We start from the raw sequence: 18,675 nt of genomic DNA on the forward strand, positions 1-18,675 counted from the left end.
GTTCACAGTAAGAGAAGTAAGTAAAGTCTGCAAATAGCCACATGACCCTCCTCCAAGCCAGGGTTGTCCCAGATGAGTTCAGGACAGGTTGGCGTTTGCCCCTCCCCCTGCGGAAAATGGCTGACAAGGAATCATGGGCCAGGACAGCGAGCCCCGAGATGGGCCTGGCCTGCCAGCACCCTCGCAGCCTCGGCCTTGGCCGGTGCTTTTCTGTGGCTTTCTGGTTGTCTAGGCTGAGAACAGCCACAAGAGGGAGCACCTGAGACTCCAGGAAAAGCCAGGGCAGCCGCGGTATCCAACTGCTCGATCTGCAGGGCCTGAGGCAAAATGCAGACACAAGATCCCTTGTTTAGATTTGATGAAGGACTTTAAGATGGCGACGCCAGATCATTAAAGCAAGTGTGGGGCCTGTCTCAACGCAACTGCACGAATCACACAACATGAAGATGGACCCGCGGGGGAGCACCCTTGTCTTGAGCTGGTTTCCCTTGGCCAGTAGCCCAGGCTTCGTCCCAGCCCTGCACCCCCCTGACCCCAGCCCTAGCCTTGGGACCTGCCCCTTCTCTGTGGGGCAGGACCCTGAGTTGAATGGGTGGCAAGATCATGTTTGGGACACAGTTTTCACCAGCTCAGTGGAAAAGGGCTCGGGCAGATTTAATTCACTTTTTGGAAACTAAAGCAGTGCCAGAGGCATTTATCTTAGGCCTTAGGCCAGCTGGCCTTGTTGGGGACCCACACAAGGCCTTCAAGGAGGGCCCAGAGTGTTCAGGCTTCTCAAAAGGGTCAGAGGAACTAAGTGAGGAGCCCTGGAATAGAGGAGGATGAGAGCTGAGGAGGGTGAGAGCTGAGGAGGCCTGCAGGACCCCAGTGTTTAAGGGGACAGGTGGAGGGAGAGATGGGGAGCCGGGAGGGGTGAGGCAGAAGCCAGAAGTTTTGGGGGTGAGCCCATGCCAACCAGGGCTTCAGCAGGACTGGGGTGGGAGGGGTGAGGGGATGACTGCTGAGTTGTAGCCATTGGAGTGGCCACAGGGGAACCACAGGACATTGGTCAGAGGTGTGGACAACGGGAAAAGAGAAAGCCGATCAGGACATGGTAGAGGCTGGGAGCAGAGGACCTTCTGGGAGCCCTGGGGAGAGCTGGAGGAGACTCGGAAAGAGCAGCCCCCGGAGAAGGGACCATCCATCCCATTGTGACGACCAGGACCAAGGGCCCCATGGTGAGATGGCCCTGCACACCCACCACAACCAAACACGATGGCGAGCGAGGCCGGGAAATGGGGCCTTCCCGTGCTGCTGGTGGAAACAGAAACTGGGGCAGCCACCTGGCAGCTCCCGAAACGATTCAATGTAGAGTTCACCCTGTGACCCAGCACGCAGGTTCATGGCGGCACTATTCACAATAGCTGAAAACTGGAAACAACTCCAGTGCCTGTCACCTGATGAGTGAATAAATTGTGGTCAACCCCAACAATGGGACTTTCAGCTTTGAAAGGAGTGAGGCAGTTATCTGGGCGTGGTGGCTGTACCTGTTAGTCCCAGCTACTCGGGAGGCTGCAACAGGAGAATCATTTTAACGCAGGAGGTGGAAGTTATAGTGAGCCGAGATCGCACCACTGCACTCCAGCCTGAGCAACAGAGTGAGACACTGTCTCAAAAAAAAAAAAAAAAAGAAAAGAAAAAGAAAAGGTGTGAGGCTGTGACACGTGCTACAGCGTGGATGGACCTTGAAAACACGGTGCCAAGTGAGGAAGCCAGCCTCAGAAGACCATGGAGTGTGTGATTACAGTCACATGAAAAATAGAGAATGGGCAAATTCATAGAGACAGGAGATTAGTTGGTGGGGGGACAAGGGGCAGGGAAGATTGTGGGGAGATGGCTAAAGGGTGTGGGGTTTTTTTTGTGGGGGATTATGCAAATACTCAAAATTGTGCTCGTTGCATAGCTCTGTAAATATACTAAAAGCCATTAAATCGCACACTTGAAGTGGGTGAATGGTATGATATATGAATTATACTTTAAGTGGGTGAATGGTATGATATATGAATTATATCTCAAAGTGGTTGCCCAAAAAAGAGCTGGCCAGGCGTGGTGGCTCACGCCTGTAATCTCAGCACTTTGGGAGGCTGAGGTGGGTAGATCACCTGAGGTCAAGTGTTCAAGACCAGCCTGGCCAACATGGTGAAACTTTGTCTCTACTAAAAGTACAAAAATTATCTGGGCATGGTGGTGGGTGCCTGTAGTCCCAGCTACTTGGGAGGCTGATGCAGGAGAATGACTTGAACCCAGGAGGCAGAGGTTGCAATGAGCCGAGATTGCGCCATTGCAGTCCAGCCTGGGCAACAGAGCAAAAACTCCATCACAAAAAAATAAAATAAAATAAATAATCATAGCCCTACATACAAAAGCTAAAACTGGCCCATGTCAATAATCCCAGCACTTTGGGAGGCCAAGGCAGGAGGATTGCTTGAGCCCAGGAGTTCAAGACCAGCCTGGGAAACATAGTGAGACCCCATCTCTACAAAAAATGAGAGCTGGGCATGGTGGCACATGCCTGTGGTCCCAGCTACTGGGGAGGCTGAGGTGGAAGGATCCCTTGAGCCCAGCTGTGATCAGACCACTGGCACTCCATCCTAGGTGACAGAGTGAGAACCTGTCTCAAAAAACAAAAGCTGAGCTTTCCGGCTTGACATGATAGCACAGAGAGAACATTCTCAAGGCAAGAAGTGAAAGCTGTTAGTACCTTAAGTCCTGGGCCAGAAACAGACACAATTTCACTTGCACCATATTAAACTGGTCAAGGCAGTCATGAGCCTGCCCAGATTCAAGGGAAAGGGAGTCCAGGAGTCTGTGGTTGGCTTGAACCTACCACACCCACTAATAGTATCAGGAGACACTTAGCACTTACCAGTGCACGAGTGTGGCAGCCCCATTCATGGAGGAGAGGAGGAGTTAAATAACACCTCCAGGTCACCAGCCTGCAGAAGGCAGAGCTTGTCCATTAACTTGGGCCCACCTGTGCTCTTTCCCTCGGCACGGGCACCAAAGATTCTTACCTGTTTTGTCCTCTGCTGGCTTCCTGGCCCCGAGCACCGTGCCTGGCATGTAATAGATACTCTGCAAGTATTGGTTTTATTTATGTTATTTTTTTGAGACAGCCTCGCTGTGTCACCCAGGCTGGAGTGCAGTGGCACAATCTCGGCTCACTACAATCTCCACCTCCTGGGTTCAAGTGATTCTCCTGCCTCAGCCTCCTGAGTAGCTGGGATTACAGGCACCCACCACCATGCCTGGCTAATTTTTGTATTTTTAGTAGAGATGGAGTTTTGCCATGTTGGCCAGGCTGGTCTCAAACTCCTGACCTCAGGTGATCCGTCTGCCTCAGCCTCCCAAAGTGCTGGGATTACAGGTGTGAACCACTGCACCTGCCTGGCCAGTGCAGACATTGATTTTCCAACATGTACAGGGCATTTCCTGCATGCGAGGCACTGCTTTACAAAATCATCACATTTAATCTTCATGCAACCCCATGAGGTAGTTCTATGAGGTAGAACCATAGAAATGGCCATGAGTAGTCCGGGCACGATGGCTCACGCCTGTAATCCCACCACTTTGGGAGGCCGAGGTGGATGGATCACAAGGTCAAGAGTCTGAGACCAGCCTGGCCACCATGGTGAAACCCTGTCACTACTAAAAATACAAAAATTAGCCAGGCGTGGCGGTGCGTACATATAATCCCAGCTACTCGGGAGGCTGAGGCAGGAGAATCGCTTGAACCCGGAGGTGGAGGTTGCAGTGAGCCAAGATCATGCCACTGCACTTCAGCCTGGGTAACAGAGCAAGACTCCATCGCCAGAAAAAAAAAAAAAAAAAAAAGTGAAAGAAAAAAATGGCCGTAAGTGTAGGTAAAATCAGGTTGAATATTGGCACTTTCCAATGGTTCCGTATACTCATACTCATTTAATAGGTGAGGAAACAGACTCAGAGAGACTCAGTAACTTCTTCTTGTTTTTGAGACAGGGTCTTGCTCTGTTGCCTAGGCTGGAGTGCAGGGGCACAATCACAGTTGACTGCAGCCTTAACCTCCTGGGCTCAAGCAAGCCTCCCATCTCAGCCTCCCAAGTAGCTGGGACCACAGGTGCATGCCATCATGCTTGATTAATTTAAAACACCTTTTTTTTTTTTTTTTTTGGTAAAGATAGGTTCTTACTTTTTTTGGCCAAGCTGGTCTTGAACTCGGGCTCAAGTGATCCTCCCATCGCAGCCTCCCAAAATGCCAGGATTACAGGAACAAGCCACTGTGCTCAGCAAGGTGCAGTAACTTGACTTTGTAAGGTGCTGGTAAGTTGTAAGGTGCTGGTAAGCCTGGGAATTCCAGCTGGAACTCAGTCTCAGGTGGAAAGACCCCAGGGTCTGTGCTCTGAAGCCTCCCATGCACTGTGGCACTCAGAACAGAGGCTTGGATGGATTGAGTGAATGAATGACTTCAGCAGGGGGTGGGTGAAGAGACTGCTGTCCCCCCAGCCCTCCCTCCTGACCATGTCCTCTCTCCTCCCCACAGCCATCAAGGGATTCTGGGCCACCTGCCCTTCCTTCTCTACCTTCTACTTCCTCTTTGCCATTTTTGTGGTGTCCACCATCTTTCACTGCCACCAGCGCCTGGCTCTGGTGCCCGCGCGCTGGGAATACTCAGCCCATGTGGTCCTGGCCCCAAGACACCTCCCCCAAGAGGGGCTGTTCACTATCAACTCCAAGGGCCTCTTGGGGAACCAGATGGGTGAGTACGCCACGCTGTACGCCCTGGCCAAGATGAACGGGCGGCCTGCCTTCATCCCAGTCCAGATGCACAGCACCCTGGCCCCCATCTTCAGAATCACCCTGCCAGTGCTGCACAGTGCCACGGCCAGTAGGATCCCCTGGCAGAACTACCACCTGAACGACTGGATGGAGGAGGAGTACCGCCACATCCCTGGGCGCTATGTCTGCCTCACAGGCTACCCCTGCTCCTGGACCTTCTACCACCACCTCCGCCACGAGATCCTCCAGGAGTTCACCCTGCACGACCACGTGCGTGAGGAGGCCCAGAAGTTCCTGTGGGGCCTGCAGGCCAAGCGGGCAGGGCAGGCGACCTTCGTGGGGGTCCATGTGCGCCGGGGGGACTATGTCCATGTCATGCCGCGTGTATGGAAGGGGGTGCTGGCCGACTGGGGCTACCTGCAGCGGGCTCTGGACTGGTTCCGGGCCCGCTGCCGCCTCCCGGTCTTTGTGGTCACCAGCGATGACATGGCCTGGTGCCGGGACGGCATCAACAACTCCCTTGGGGACGTGGTGTTCGCTGGCAATGGCCTCCAGGGCTCACCTGCCAAGGACTTCGCGCTGCTCACACAGTGCAACCACACCATCATCACTGTGGGCACCTTCTGGGTCTGGGCCACCTACCTCGCAGGTGGGGACACCGTCTACCTGGCCAACTTCACCCTGCCCAACTCCCCCTTCAACATGGTCTTTAGGCCGCAAGCAGTCTTCCTGCCAGAGTGGGTGGGCCTTGCGGCTGACCTTGGACAGGCTGGACAGAATGGCCTCTAGCTAGCCCTGCATGTCTAGCCCTCATCCTCTGACCCAAGGGGCAGTGAGTGGGGCGTGCTGGGCATGGACTCACGGTCCGTTACACAATTTGGATCCAGGCTTATCTACTTCATAGCTGAGTGAGTTTGGACAATTGACTCAACCTCTGTGCCTTAGTATGTCAACCACAAAATGCACAAACCTCAGAACTAAACACTGGTAGCAGCTGGTGGGAGCTAAGCAAATTCGCTTAGAGCCAGTACCTTGTGACCGAGTGGGAGGCGTCGGCTGCTGACATGTATGCAGCATGCCGAACATTAACATCGCTTTACAATGGAAATGCAGTTTTGCCCTCTCCTTCCTGGCAGCACTGGTAGCACAGAGCCAAGATATTTTGCACTCACGTCCCGAGACGAAGCCATCCCTGCCCTAAAGGACAGGGGAACTCGATTTTCTGGGCAACTAGGAATTTTGGCTTTGGAATCAGTGGGCCTTATCACGAAAGAATGTGGGGGAAGGGCTGGGCATGGTGGCTCACGCCTATAATCCCAGCACTTTGGGAGGCCGAGGCTGCTGGATCACTTGAGGTCAGGAGTTCGAGACCAGCCTGGCCAACATGGTGAAACCCCGTCTCTACTAAAAATACAAAAATTAGCCAGGCATGGTGACACATGCCTGTAACCCCAGCTACTCGGGAGGCTGAGGCAGGAGAATTGCTTGAACCTGGGAGGTGGAGGTTGCAGTGAGCCGAGATCGTGCCATGGCACTCCAGCCTGGGCAACAAGAGGGAAACTCTGTCTCAAAAAAAAAAAAAGAAAACCCCTGAAGCTGGTGATGAGCAGCTTCCCAATAAGATCTCGGGAGTTGGGTGAATGGGTACAAGGATGTGCACTAAGAGGCAAAATACCAGTTTAACTGGGACATGATCTCCTGGGGACATTCAGTGGGTAAGGGAAGAGCGCCTCAAGTGACACAGTGAGACTCTGTCTCAAAGGAAAAAAAAACAAAAACAAAAACGCAGGAGGAGGGCTGAGTGCGATGGCTCTTTCGCCCAGGCTGGAGTGCAGGGCGCCATCTCAGTTCACTGCAACCTCTGCCTCCTGGGTTCAAGCAATCCTCCCACCTCAGCCTCCCACGTGGGATTATCGGCACCTGCTGCCACATCCAGCTAATTTTTGTATTTTTAGTAGAGATGGGGTTTTGCCATTTTGGCCAGGCTGGTCTGACCTCAAGTGATCCTTCCACCTCTGCCTCCCAAACTTCTGGGATTACAGGTGTGAGCCACTGTGCCCAGCCAACAGCTTTCACATTATAAAAGTCCAAGCAGAAGCTGGCAAGCTGCCAACAAGAATTTGCACTAATTCATTAATAAATATTTACTGAGTTTCTTCCTGTGTTTGCAAATTCCAAAGCAGAAGTTGGACAGACACCTAAAAGCCCTCTCTGTCCCTCACCCGAAGGGGACAAAAGGAAGCCGAGCAGGACAGGAACCACTTAAGTCCCCTAAAGTAGGGGATTGCATACCCTGGCACCTCAGATAGCATCCAGTGGACAGCATGTGTTTCTTATGGGTTGATTTGTGACAAGTCCCTGGCCAAGTTTCCTTGTTTTATTTTTTTGAGACGGAGACTCTATCACCCAGGCTAGAGAGCAGTGACACGATCTCAGCCCACTGCAACCTCCGCCTCTCAGGTTCAAGTGATTCTCCTGCCTCGGGCTCCTGAGTAGCTGGGATTACAGGCACCCACCACCACTCCCTACTAATTTTGTATTTTTAGTAGAGACCGGGGGGGGCGGGTCTCACCACGTTGGCCAGGCTGGTCTCGAACTCCTGACCTTAGGTTATCCGCCCACCTCAGCCTCCCAAAGTGTTGGGATTACAGGTGTGTGTCACTGCACCCAGCCTCCCTTGGGCAGGTTCATATATTAAAGTCCTAGCCCCAAGGAGGACTTCACTCTGTCACCCAGGCTGGAGTGCAGTGGCGCGATCTCGGTTCACTGCAACCTCTGCCTCCCGGGTTCAAGTGATTATCCTGCCTCAGCCTCCTGAGTAGCTGAGATAACAGGAGCACACCACCATGCCTGGCTAATTTTTTGTATGTTTAGTAGAGACAGGGTTTCACCATATTGTCCAGGCTGCTCTGGAACTCCTGACCTCAAGTGATCCGCCCACCTCGGCCTCCCAAAGTGCGGGGATTATAGGCGTGAGCCACCATGCCTGGCCCTGGTCAGTCTTAAGGTCTGTGTTGATGTTAAACACTGGTCAGCTGTGCCTGAATTACAATGGCAGGAGGGTATAATGAGGCATGTCCAGCCACCTAGTCCCATCCGGGGCTGAACTGTTTACTTTAGAACAGGTTTACTTTAGAATGCCCTTGGTCTAGAGGGAGGGTCTATTCAATTACTTGGGGGACAGAGAATTTTATTTGTGGCTGATAGTAATATAATTGCAGGTGTAATTGGTTAAGTCCAGGCTATACTGGAGTAGGGTGTGTTGTGTCCCTAATCCTTTATGATGGGTGACCACACAGATATGCAAGAAAGGAAAGCCATATGATGACGAAGGCAGAGATTAACTCTGGGCCTCCAGAACTAGGGGAGAATGGGCTGGGTGCGATGACTCACGCCTGTAATCCTAGCACTGGGAGGCCGAGGCGGGTGGGTCACCTGAGGTCAGAAGTTTGAGGCCAGCCTGCCCAACACAGCAAAACCCCATCTCTACTAAAAACACAAAAATTGGCCAGGTAGGGTGGCTCACGCCTGTAATCCCAGTATTCTGGGAGGCCAAGACGGGCAGATCACGAGGTCAGGAGATTGAGACCATCCTGGCTAACAGGGTGAAACCCCATCTCTACTGAAAATACAAAAAATTAGCCGGGCATGGTGGCGGGAACCTGTAGTCCCAGCTACTCGGGAGGCTGAGGCAGAAGAATGGTGTGAACCTGGGAGGTGGAGCTTGCAGTGAGCCGAGATCGCACCACTGCACTCCAGCCTGGGCAACACAGCAAGACTCTGTCTCAAAAAAAAAAAAAAATCACAAAAATTAGCTGGGCATGATGGTCTATGCCTGTAATCGCAGCTGCTTGGGAGGCTGAGGTGGGAGAATTGCTTGAACAGGAGGCGGAGGCTGCAGTGAGCCAAGATCACTCCAACCTGGGAGACAGAGCGAGACCCTGTCTCAAAAAAAAAAAAAACAAAACAAAAAAACAAAAACTAAAGGAGCATGATTTTCTTTTGATTTGAGGGACACAGTTGTGTGTTACCTTCTTAGAGCAACCCAGGAAACACATACAGCATCTAATGCATATTAATTGAATGGACTGCACAAACACGGAGCAAAAAGAGAACCCCATGGCTCAGCAGGAAAGCAGCTTAGAGACTAAAGGTTTCAGTGTCCTTGGCACAGGGCCAGTGGTCCTGGCGATTATTTCATGGACATTGTCCCAGTAAGTAAAATTCTGGAAATACTTTGATTCATTCAACAATATGGTCATGGGTCACTTAACAATAGGGATGTGTTCTGAGAAATGTGTTACTAGGCAATTTCATGTATGAACATCATAGAGTATATTTACACAAACCTAGATGGGGTGTGTGTGTGTGTATATATATTAAATGTATATTTTTTATATGGAAAAGCAAATCTCCCAGCACCATTACTGAGTATCAGTCATCTCCCGTACTTCATCTGCAATGCCGATACCGAGTGCCAGAGATGAGGTTTCTATATATGCACTATTATAATATTTATGTGTTTATTTTTGAGACAGTCTCGCTGTGTCACCCAGGTTGGAGTGCAATGGTGCAAACACAACTCACTGCTACCTCTGCCTTCCGGACTCAAGTGATCCTCCCGCCTCAGCCTCCCAAGTAGCTGGGACCACAGGCACTCACCACCACACTTGGCTAATTTTTGTATTTTTTTGTGGAGACGGGGTCTCACTATGTTGCCCAGGCTGGTCTTGAACTCCTGGGTTTAAGGGATCCTCTTGCCTCAGCCTCCCAAAGTGCTGGGTTACAGGCGTGAGTCACTGCACCCAGCCTATTAATTTATTTTTGAGACAGAGTCTTGCTCTGTCACCCAAGCTGGAGTGCAATGGCTCGATCTCAGCTCACTGCAACCTCTGCCTCCTGGCCTCAAGAGATTCTTGTGCCTCAGCCATCTGAGTAGCTGGGATTTACAGGCGTGCTCCACCATGCCTGGCTAATTTTTGTGTTTTTAGTAGAAATGGGGTTCGCCATGTTTCCCAGGCTAGCCTCAAATTCCTGGCCTCAAGGGATCCGCCCTCCTTGGCCTCCCAAAGCACTGGGATGACAGGCGTGAGCCATCGGGCCCAGCCAAATTTTAAAGGAAACAGGATATCAATTTATATCTCAAGGCAGAAAGAAAGAATGTAAGTTCTTTTTTGTTTTTTTTTTGAGACGGAGTCTCGCTCTGTCGCCCAGGCTGGAGTGCAGTGGCCGGATCTCAGCTCACTGCAAGCTCCGCCTCCCGGGTTCACACCATTCTCTTGCCTCAGCCTCCGAGTAGCTGGGACTACAGGCGCCCGCCACCTCACCCGGCTAGTTTTTTGTATTTTTAGTAGAGACGGGGTTTCACCGTGTTAGCCAGGATGGTCTCGATCTCCTGACCTCGTGATCCGCCCGTCTCGGCCTCCCAAAGTGCTGGGATTACAGGCTTGAGCCACCGCGCCCGGCCTTTTTTTGTTTTTGAGATTGGTTCTCCTTCTGTTGCCCAATGTGATCTCAAACACCTGACCTCAAGAGAGCCTCCCACCTCCAGCCCTCAAAGTGTTGGGATTATAGGCGCGCTGGCCTACTTTCTGGTTTGCTTTTCTTTTTTTGAGACGGAGTTCAGCTCTTGTCACCCAGGCTGCAGTGCAATGGCGTGATCTCGGCTCACCACAGCCTCCATCTCCCAGGTTCAAGTGATTCTCCTGCCTCAGCCTCCTGAGTAGCTAGGATTACAGTCACCCGCCACCACGCCTGGCTGATTTTGCATTTTTAGTAGAGATGGGGCCGGGGGGGAGTGGGTTTCTCTGTGTTGATCAGGCTGGTCTGGAACTCCAGACCTCAGGTGATCCGCCCGCCTGTCGGGGGAAACCCCACCCTCTCCCAAAGTGCTGAAGATTACAGGCGTGAGCCACCGTGCCAGGTCCTACTTTCTGATTTTTAACTGGATTACTGAGTCCATTTACAGAAAAAGCCGAGAAAGCATGTGGAGTTTCCAGGACTGGCCTAAGCCTCACCTATATAAAAAGCAGGCACAGCTGGAAGGCAGAGCTCCTGGATCCTGGAAATCAGGGATCCCATTCCTAGGCTGAATCCCTGATCCCTTAGACCAGTGGCAAAGCCCAAGAGGGAAATGCCCCAGGGACAGGCTGTCAAAAGCTCCCACACTCAGCCTGGGCTGCAAGGCACACTTTACTGTCATTTCTGCTTGGCTCAGTCAGAAATCTGAGTCTTATCTAATGCATGAAGAAATGAGGAGGATAGAATTTGCCCCCAGTGGTAATAACCATTAATACCAACCTTGTCAATTATCTTCAAAATTTTAGCTATTGCCAGTAACTACTTAGTTATCCCATGACAAAAAGTCAAGTGTTTTCTTTCTTTAGAAAGTAACCCTTGTGGGCCCGGCGAGGTGCGGTCTGTAATCCTAGCACTTTGGGAGGCCGAGGCAGGTGGATCACCTGAGGTCAAGAGTTCGAGACCAGCCTGACCAACATGGAGAAACCCTGTCTCTACTAAAAATACAAAATTAGGCTGGGCACGGTAGCTCAAGCCTGTAATCCCAGCACTTTGGGAGGCCGAGACGGGCAGATCACGAGGTCGGGAGATCGAGACCATCCTGGCTAACACGGTGAAACCCCGTCTCTACTAAAAAATACAGAAAACTAGCCGGGCGAGGTGGCGGGCGCCTGTAGTCCCAGCTACTCAGGAGGCTGAGGCAGGAGAATGGCTTGAACCCGGGAGGCAGAGCTTGCAGTGAGCTGAAATCTTGCCACTGCACTCCAGCCCGGGCGACAGAGCGAGACTCCGTCTCAAAAAAAATAATACAAAATTAGCCAGGCATGGTGGCGCATGCCTGTAATCCTAACTACTCGGTGGGCTGAGGTAGGAGAATCTCTTGAACTCAGGAGGCGGAGGCTGTGGTGAGCCGAGATTGCGCCATTGCACTCCAGTCTGGGCAACAAGAGCAAGACTCCCTCTCAAAAAAAAAGAGAAGAAAGTAACTCTTGGACCTTCAAAAGCCAAAGAGATCGGGGAGTTTAGTGCAAAAGAGAGCAGAGGATTAGACCCCACCCTCGACTCTTGGGGCTCCATGAGGAAGACAGAAGACCCCAAAAAGGAGATCTGTGGTGCTTTGGCTGGGCTCAGGGGATCTCAGAATCACTAAAAATCTCTTTTAAGTCTCTTCATGTGCTATTGAAGGAGACAAAAGGAAGAAAGAGTAGAGGTAGATGGGGAAACAAGTCTTTTTTTTTCTTTTTTTGAGATAAGATCTTGCTCTGTCCCTCAGGCTGGAGTGCAGTGGCACCATCGTGACTCACTGCAGCCTCTATCTTCTGGGCTTAAGTGATCTTCCCACCTTGGCCTCCAAAGTAGCTGGGACCACAGGCATACACCACCACGCCTGGCTATTTTCCAAATTTTTAGAAGGCTTGGTGTGGTGGCTCACGCCTGTAATCCCAGCACTTTGGGAGACGTGGACAGGAGGATCACATGAGGTCAGGAGTTCGAGACCAGCCTGACCAACTTGGTGAAACTCCGTCTCTACTAAAAATGCAAAAATTAGCCAAGCGTGGTGGCACATGCCTGTAATCCCAGCTACTTGGGAGGCCGAGGCAGGAGAATCGCTAGAACCTGGGTAGCAGAGGTTGCGGTGAGCCAAGATCGTGCCATTGTATTCCAGCCTGGGCAACAAGAGTGAAACTCTGTCTTGGAATAAAAATGAAATTAATTAATTAATTAATAATAATAAAATAAAATTTTTGGCAGAGATGGCTCTTGCTATGTTGTTCAAGGTGCTCTTGAACTCCTGGTCTCAAGCAATCCTTCAGCCCCAGCCTCCCAAAGCACTGGGATTACAGGCATGAGCCACCGTGCCCAGCCCACCAATTTATTTTATAAGCAAACTGGTTCACATACGTTTTTTCCCATTAATCCAATTTTGGAAAGGGAAAAAGACAAAGACTTTTACCACCTTTACTGGACTGGGTCACACAGGCAGAGATCCAAGGTGCTGACTTTTGGTAAGAAATCTTACCTTTTTCTGCTGGCTATTATTTGTCGCAGAAAACCATCTGTAGGCTCCGAAACAGAGTGATTTGATTTGCATCCTGCTCACTGTGCCAGAACTGCAGGGAAGTTAAAATGTTTCCCCGGAGGTTAAAACATTTGCATCTATATAAATCAAACTAATAATAGCCAGGTAGCAGGAGAAAGGAGTACACATTTTATTATGTGCACATGAGACTCACAGAAAATACGCTAACGCAGAGAAAGGGCCAGATGGCTGAAGCTGGTTTTTGAGACGGAGTTTCGCTCTTGTTGCCCAGGCTGTGTGCAATGGCACGATCTTGGCTCACTGCAACCTCTGCCTCCCGGGATCAAGCGATTCTCCCGCCTCAGCCTCCTGAATAGCTGAGATTACAGGCATGCGCCACCATGCCTGGCTAATTTTGTATTTTTTAGTAGAGACGGGATTTCTCCATGTTGGTCAGGCTGGTTTTGAACTCCTGACCTCAAGTGATCTGCCCGCCTCAACCTCCCAAACTGCTAGGATTACAGGTGTGAACCATGGCGCCTGGCTGAGCCACCATGCCTGGCGAAGTTTTTTTTTTTTTTTTTTTTTTTTTGAGACGGAGTCTCGCTCTGTCGCCCAAACTGGAGTGCAGTGGCCAGATCTCAGCTCACTGCAAGCTCCGCCTTTCGGGTTCACACCATTCTCCTGCCTCAGCCTCCCAAGTAGCTGGGACTACAGGCGCCCGCCACCTCGCCCGGCTAGTTTTTTGTATTTTTTTTTTTTTTTTTTAAGTAGAGATGGGGTTTCACCGTGTTAGCCAGGAGGCTAACCTCGATCTCCTGACCTTGTGATCCGCCCGTCTCAGCCTCCCAAAGTGCTGGGATTACAGGCTTGAGCCACCGCGCCCAGCCGCCTGGCGAAGTTTTTATATCACTTTGAGGTTAAGGAAGAATCAGGGCTTGGAGACTGGCGAGACAGGTTATGCAAGAGAGAAAAAAGGCCTGGCTAAGGAGGGTATTCTTTTAATGCAGATGAAACCCTCACGGGTAGGGGCTCTCAGAAAGAATAAATTTAAGTTTCTTTTCTTTTCTTTTTTTTTTTTTTTGGAGATGGAGTTTCCCTCTTGTTGCCTAAGCTGAAGTACAGTGGCATGATTTCAGCTCACTACAGCCACCCCTCCTGAGTTCAAGCAATTCTGCTGCCTCACCCTCCCAAGTAGCTGGAATTACAGGTGCATGCCACCAACCCCTGTTAATTTTTTGTATTTTTAGTAGAGACAGAGTTTCACCATATTAGCCAGGCTGGTCTCGAACTCCTGACCTCAGATGATCCTCCCGCCTCGGCCTCCCAAAGTGCTGGGATTACAGGCATGAACCACTCCGTCAGGCCTTCTTAAAAATTGTTTTGAGGCCGGGCGCGGTGGCTCAAGCCTGTAATCCCAGCACTTTGGGAGGCCGAGACGGGCGGATCACGAGGTCAGGAGATCGAGACCATCCTGGCTAATACGGTGAAACCCCGTCTCTACTAAAAAAATACAAAAAACTAGCCAGGCGACGAGGCGGGCGCCTGTAGTCCCAGCTACTCGGGAGGCTGAGGCAGGAGAATGGCGTGAACCCGGGAGGCGGAGCTTGCAGTGAGCTGAGAGCTGGCCACTGCACTCCAGCCTGGGCGGCAGAGCAAGACTCCGTCTCAACAAAAAAAAAAAAAAAAAAAAAAAAAAATTGTTTTGAGACAGAGTCTTGCTCTGTCACCCAGGCTGGAGTACAGTGGTGTGATCTCAGCTCATTGCAACCTCTGCCTCCTGGGCTCAAGTGATTCTCATTCCTCAGCCTCCTGAATAGATGGGATTACATGTGTGCACCACTATGCCTAGCTAATTTTTGCATTTTTTGTAGAGATGGGGCTTCACCATGTTGCCCAGGCTGCTCTCAAACTCCAGTCCTCAAATAATTCACTGACTTGGCCTCCCAAAGTGCTGGGATTATAGGTGTGAGCCACCTCACCCCGCCCATCCAGAAAGAGTAAGTTTCTTTTTCTTTTTCTTTTTCTTTTTTTTTTTTTTTTTTTTTTTTGAGATGAGTCTCGCTCTGTCGCCCAGGCTGGAGTGCAGTGGCGCGATCTTGGCTCACTGCAAGCTCCACCTCCTGGGTTCACGCCTTTCTCCTGCCTCAGCCTCCCGAGTAGCTGGGACTACAGGTGCCCGCCACCATGCCTGGCTCATTTTTTGTATTTCTAGTAGAGACAGGGTTTCACCATGTTAGCCAGGATGGTCTCGATCTCCTGACCTCGTGATCCACCCACCCCTGCCTCTCAAAGTGCTGGGATTACAGGCGTGAGCCACTGTGCCCAGCACCAGAAAAAGTAAGTTTCTATCAGAGTCCCAAAGGTGTCAGACTCTCAGTCTGTCTCTCTCTTTCAAGCCAGTCCTTCCTACATCCAGACAAGTATGGATGTACCACAGAAAGCCTGGCTGTTTATTTCACCAATGCAGAATTGCTCCATGATGCAGATCTCACCACAAGATCTTATTCAGCTATTCTGTTGTTTGCAGCTCCTCTGAATAGCTCTCTTGAAATATATCAAAGAGGCAGGATGCAGTGACTTTTGCCTGTAATCCTAGAACTTTGAGAGGCCAACACAGGTGGATCATGAGGTCAAGGGATCGAGATCATCCTGGCCAAAATGGTGAAACCCCGTCTCTACTAAAAATACAAAAATTAGTTGGGTGTGGTGGCACATGCCTGTAATCCCAGCTACTTGGGAGGCTGAGGCAGGAGAATCACTTGAACCCAGGAGGTGAAGGTTGCAGTGAGCCAAGATCGCACCACTGCACTCCAGCCTGGTGACAGAGTGAGACTCCATCTCACAAAAAAAAAAAAAAAAAAAGGCCGGGCGTGGTGACTCACACCTGTAATCCCAGCACTTTGGGAGGCCGAGGTAGGCGGATCACGAGGTCAGGAGGTCGAGACCATCCTGGCTAACACAGTGAAACCCCGTCTCTACTAAAAATACAAAAAATTTGGCTGGGCGCGGTGGCTCGAGCCTGTGATCCCAGCACTTTGGGAGGCCGAGATGGGCCAATCATGAGGTCAGGAGTTCGAGGCCATCCTGGCTAACACGGTGAAACCCCGTCTCTACTAAAAAATACAAAAAAAAAAAGGTAGCCGGGCGAGGTGGCTGGCACCTGTAGTCCCAGCTACTCGGGAGGCTGAGGCAGGAGAATGGCGTAAACCCGGGAAGCGGAGCTTGCAGTGAGCTGAGATCCGGCCACTGCACTCCAGCCCGGGCGACAGAGCGAGACTCCGTCTCAAAAAAATATATATACATATATATATATATATATGTGTCAGAGTGTTATTTTGGGGTGAAATGTTTTGGCTTCCTCTAGGATCAAGGTTGTTGATATTTTATGGCCATAGATAACATCGTCAGGATTACTGCCCTTGGGCCAGGCACAGTAGTTCACACCTGTAATCCCAGCACTTTGGGAGGCTGAGGCGGGTGGATTACCTCAGGTCAGGAGTTCAAGACCAGCCTGGCCAACATGGCGAAATCCTGTCTCTACTAAAAAATACAAAAATTACCCGGCATGGTGGTGCACGCCTGTAATCCCAGCACTTTGGGAGGCGGAGGCGGGTGAATTACCTGAGGTCAGGAGATGGAGACCAGCCTGACTAACATGGTGAAACCCCATCTCTACTAAAGATACAAAAAATTAGCTGGGCGTGGTGGAGGGTGCCTGTAATCCCAGCTACTCGGGAGGCTGAGGCAGGAGAATCCGGGAGGTGGAGGTTGCAGTGAGCTGAGATTGCGCCACTGCACTCCAGCCTGGACCGCAGAGCGAGATTGTGTCTCACAAAAACAAACAAAAACCTGCCTCTGTGTCACCTTCCCACCTTCTCCTTGTGACCTTGAGCCTCTCATTTGCCTTCTGAGCCATGGTGTCTTAGGAGAGCAAAGTCAAGTCAAAGCAAGACGCAGAAATTGTGGCTTAGGGAAGTGCAGGACGGCATGAAAAGAAAAGAAAATTTCAGGACTTTCCAAATGCATTTTACCAAGGGAAAAAGTTAAGCTCTGGAAGCTGTTTATCAGTGTTCAGTGTTTATCTGTGTTTATCTTTTTCACTTTCCTTTTTTTTTTTTTTTTTTTTTGAGATGGAGTCTCACACTGTCGCCCGGGCTGGAGTGCAATTGCATGATCTTGGCTCACTGCAACCTCCGCCTCCCAGGTTCACGTGATTCTCCTGCCTCAGCCGAGTAGCTGGGACTACAGGCGCACACCATCACACCCGGCTAATTTTTTTTTTTGGCACAGGGTCTGACTGTCACCCAGGCTGAAGTGCAGTGGCACAATCACAGCTCACTGTAGCCTTGACCTCCTAAACTCAAGTGATCCTCCAGCCTCAGCCTCCTAAGTAGCTGGGACTACAGGTGTGCACCATTATGCTTGGCTGATTCTTTTTTGTAGTAGAGATGAGGTCTCACTAGGTTGCCCAGGCTGGACTTGCACTCTTTTTTTTTTTTTTTTTGAGACGGAGTCTCGCTCTGTCGCCCGGGCTGGAATGCAGTGGCCGGATCTTGGCTCACTGCAAGCTCCGCCTCCTGGGTTAACGCCATTCTCCTGCCTCAGCCTCCCCAATAGCTGGGACTACAGGCGCCTGCCACCTCGCCCGGCTAGTTTTTTTTTTGTATTTTTTAGTAGAGACGGGGTTTCACCGTGTTAGCCAGGATGGTCTCGATCTTCTGACCTCGTGATCCGCCCGTCTCGGCCTCCCAAAGTGCTGGGATTACAGGCTTGAGCCACTGCGCCCGGCCTGGACTTGCACTCTTGAGCTCAAGTGTTCCTTCCATCTCAGCTTCCCAAAGTGGTGGGATTATACGCATGAGGTGAGGCACCATGCCCAGCCATAGCGATTTTTTCTCTGGTGTATGACTGTTGCTTCCTGACCTTTGTATTGAGATGTTACACATAAATCAGATACTCTATTCTGCATTCAAACCTAGATTAAATGACATTGGAGGCCAACCCTTGTGATTGTTATCTCTTTACAGTAGAATATTAAGAAATCTCTTAGTAGTAGTCAGTAGTGAGCAATCTTTTTTTTTTTTTTTTTTAGACGGAGGCTCACTCTGTCACCCAGGCTAGAGTACAGTGGCTGTGATCTCAGCTCACTGCAAGCTCCGACTCGTGAGTTCACGCCATTCTCCTGCCTCAGCCTCCCGAGTAGCTGGGACTGCAGGTGCCCACCACCACGCCCAGCTAATTTAAAAATTTTTTAAAAAATTTTTAGTAGAGAAGGGCTTTCACCGTGTTATCCAGAATGGTCTCGATCTCCTGACCTCGTGATCCGCCCGCCTCAGCCTCCCAAAATACTGGGATTACAGGCGTATGTAATTCCTGTTCCTGTGTCCCTGGACAGCCACCCTCACATATTTGTGTTTGAATAAACTTTTTAATTTTTTTCTTGAGACAGAGTCTCATTGTGTCATCCAGGCTGGAGTGCAGTGGCATGATCTCGGCTCACTGCAAACTCCATCTCCCAGGTTCAAGTGATTCTCGTGCCTCAGCTTCCCGAGTAGCTGGGATTACAGGTGTGTACCACCACCCCCAGGTAATTTTTGGAGACTGGGTTACAGCATGTTAGCCAGGCTGGTCTCAAACTCCTGGTCTCAACAGTCTGCCTGCCTCGGCTTCCCAAAGTGCTGGGATTACAGGCGTGAACCACTGTGCCCAGATTTATTTTTTAATTTTTCAGAAGCAGGGTCTTTCTCTGTCACTCGGGCTGGAGTGCAGTGTCAGGATTATAGCTGACTCTGGACCTCCTGGGCTCCTGTTGCCTCAGCCTCCCAAGCAGCTGGGACTAC

At 50.7% G+C, this 18,675-nt stretch overlaps 2 protein-coding genes across 2 annotated transcripts in view; one reads left to right on the forward strand and one right to left on the reverse strand.

Moving 5' to 3' along the window:
* The window catches only part of NTN5 (netrin 5), a 36,209-nt gene that overhangs the window by 13,591 nt on the left and 3,943 nt on the right, over positions 1–18,675 (reverse strand). The window lies entirely within an intron of this gene.
* On the forward strand, positions 4,537–5,583 carry LOC104666558 (galactoside 2-alpha-L-fucosyltransferase 2-like). The gene has a single exon (XM_010368647.2). The coding sequence runs from the start codon at positions 4,537–4,539 to the stop codon at positions 5,581–5,583; it is 1,047 nt and encodes a 348-aa protein (XP_010366949.2).

This window comes from Rhinopithecus roxellana, chromosome 12 (genome assembly GCF_007565055.1).
Source record: "Rhinopithecus roxellana isolate Shanxi Qingling chromosome 12, ASM756505v1, whole genome shotgun sequence".
Classification (NCBI taxonomy): Eukaryota; Metazoa; Chordata; class Mammalia; order Primates; family Cercopithecidae; genus Rhinopithecus; species Rhinopithecus roxellana.

Bases quoted from the DNA above. Each gene is read 5' to 3' on its own strand.
- LOC104666558 (XM_010368647.2), top strand. From the start codon at position 4,537: ATGTCCTCTCTCCTCCCCACAGCCATCAAGGGATTCTGGGCCACCTGC.